Source organism: Primulina tabacum, chromosome 3 (genome assembly GCF_025594145.1).
Source record: "Primulina tabacum isolate GXHZ01 chromosome 3, ASM2559414v2, whole genome shotgun sequence".
Lineage (NCBI taxonomy): Eukaryota > Viridiplantae > Streptophyta > Magnoliopsida > Lamiales > Gesneriaceae > Primulina > Primulina tabacum.
In genome coordinates, this window is record NC_134552.1 from 26,859,298 (window position 1) to 26,860,715 (window position 1,418).

A 1,418-nucleotide genomic window follows, 5' to 3' on the forward strand; every position below is an offset into this window, starting at 1 on the left:
GGTATTTTTTATTTTATTCTTGAAAACAACTAGTACTCTTAATAATACATGATATATTTATGTATTAGATCAAAGATAACTAATTCTTACAGCAATAATAAAATGCGGAGATGTAATAATGAGAAATCAATAAATATTCTGTGAGCCAAGATGTCGTTCTATGCATGGAATAATGACGATGAAAAAGCTTAGCTGTTACGGCACGGTGTGGAGTGCTTGAAACGTTAATCCATCGGAAAATATTTCTGAATAATAATATTGCACGTGATTTGATCTCATTTATCGTCATATTCAACGCAGAGAAAGTATAAATCCGCAGATCCCATCATCGAACTCGCATCCAGTACTCAGTATACTTTTCAGACAAATCAATACCAATCAAGATGAACAGCTCAAGCACAGGAGTACTATCTCTTCTTCTGATGATCCTTCTCACTTGTTATTGCATAGAGGCTAGATTTCAAGGATGCAAGCCAAGCGGCCGAATCGAAGGGAGAACTCCACCTCCAGGACAATGTAACCAGGAGAATGACTCCGATTGCTGTAAAAAAGGAAAGTTCTATACGACTTACCAGTGTTCGCCTCCCGTGTTGGGAAGCACGAAAGCCGTTCTGACCCTCAATAGTTTCCAGAAAGGCGGAGATGGCGGGGGACCGTCGGAATGCGACAACAATTACCACTCTGATGACACGCCAGTGGTGGCTTTGTCGACCGGATGGTACAGTGGAGGAAGTAGATGCCTCAACAACGTAAAGATAAGCGCTAATGGCAGAACCGTGACAGCGATGGTGGTTGATGAGTGCGATTCTACCATGGGGTGTGACGAGGATCACGATTATCAGCCTCCGTGTCCGAATAACATCGTCGATGCATCGAAAGCTGTTTGGAAAGCCTTGGGAGTTCCTGAAGATAATTGGGGTGAGCTGGATATCACATGGTCTGATGCCTAGACTACGTGCTTGTTGGTCTTAATTCTCAGCATCAACTTCTCCTGTTAATTTGTATGTTTTGATATGTATTTTTCTTCATTTGTTGACGTTGTCAGACGGCGGTGTTGGAGTACTGAGATACATGTCAATTATATATTAATGTACAGATGAGCAAATATTTGCCAGAGCTTACGAAATGCTATAAATTATGTATAAGTTACTTATATTTTTTCTTTGATTTTAAGCTTTTGGCTAGTAGATATTAATAGTTAATTGTTTCCATCCCTCCCTATTTATAAGAATATTTGATGTATGAATTGACAATAATTTTGCAATGAATTGATAGGTTTTGGAGATTTCTGAAATCAAATAGAATTTTTAAATGTACTAAACTGCTCCTGAACAATCTCTCATTTGCCCTATAATCAACTACTCATAGATGTCAAACACATTGCTTGATCACCATGCTTCTAAAACAATGATCTTGGC

At 38.8% G+C, this 1,418-nt stretch overlaps 1 protein-coding gene across 1 annotated transcript; it reads left to right on the forward strand.

Moving 5' to 3' along the window:
- The first annotated feature begins 305 nt into the window (after window positions 1-305).
- LOC142539101 (kiwellin-1-like) lies at window positions 306-1,153 on the forward strand. Its single transcript, XM_075644391.1, has one exon. The coding sequence runs from the start codon at window positions 384-386 to the stop codon at window positions 948-950; it is 567 nt and encodes a 188-aa protein (XP_075500506.1). The 5' UTR covers window positions 306-383; the 3' UTR covers window positions 951-1,153.
- The last annotated feature ends 265 nt before the right edge of the window (window positions 1,154-1,418 follow it).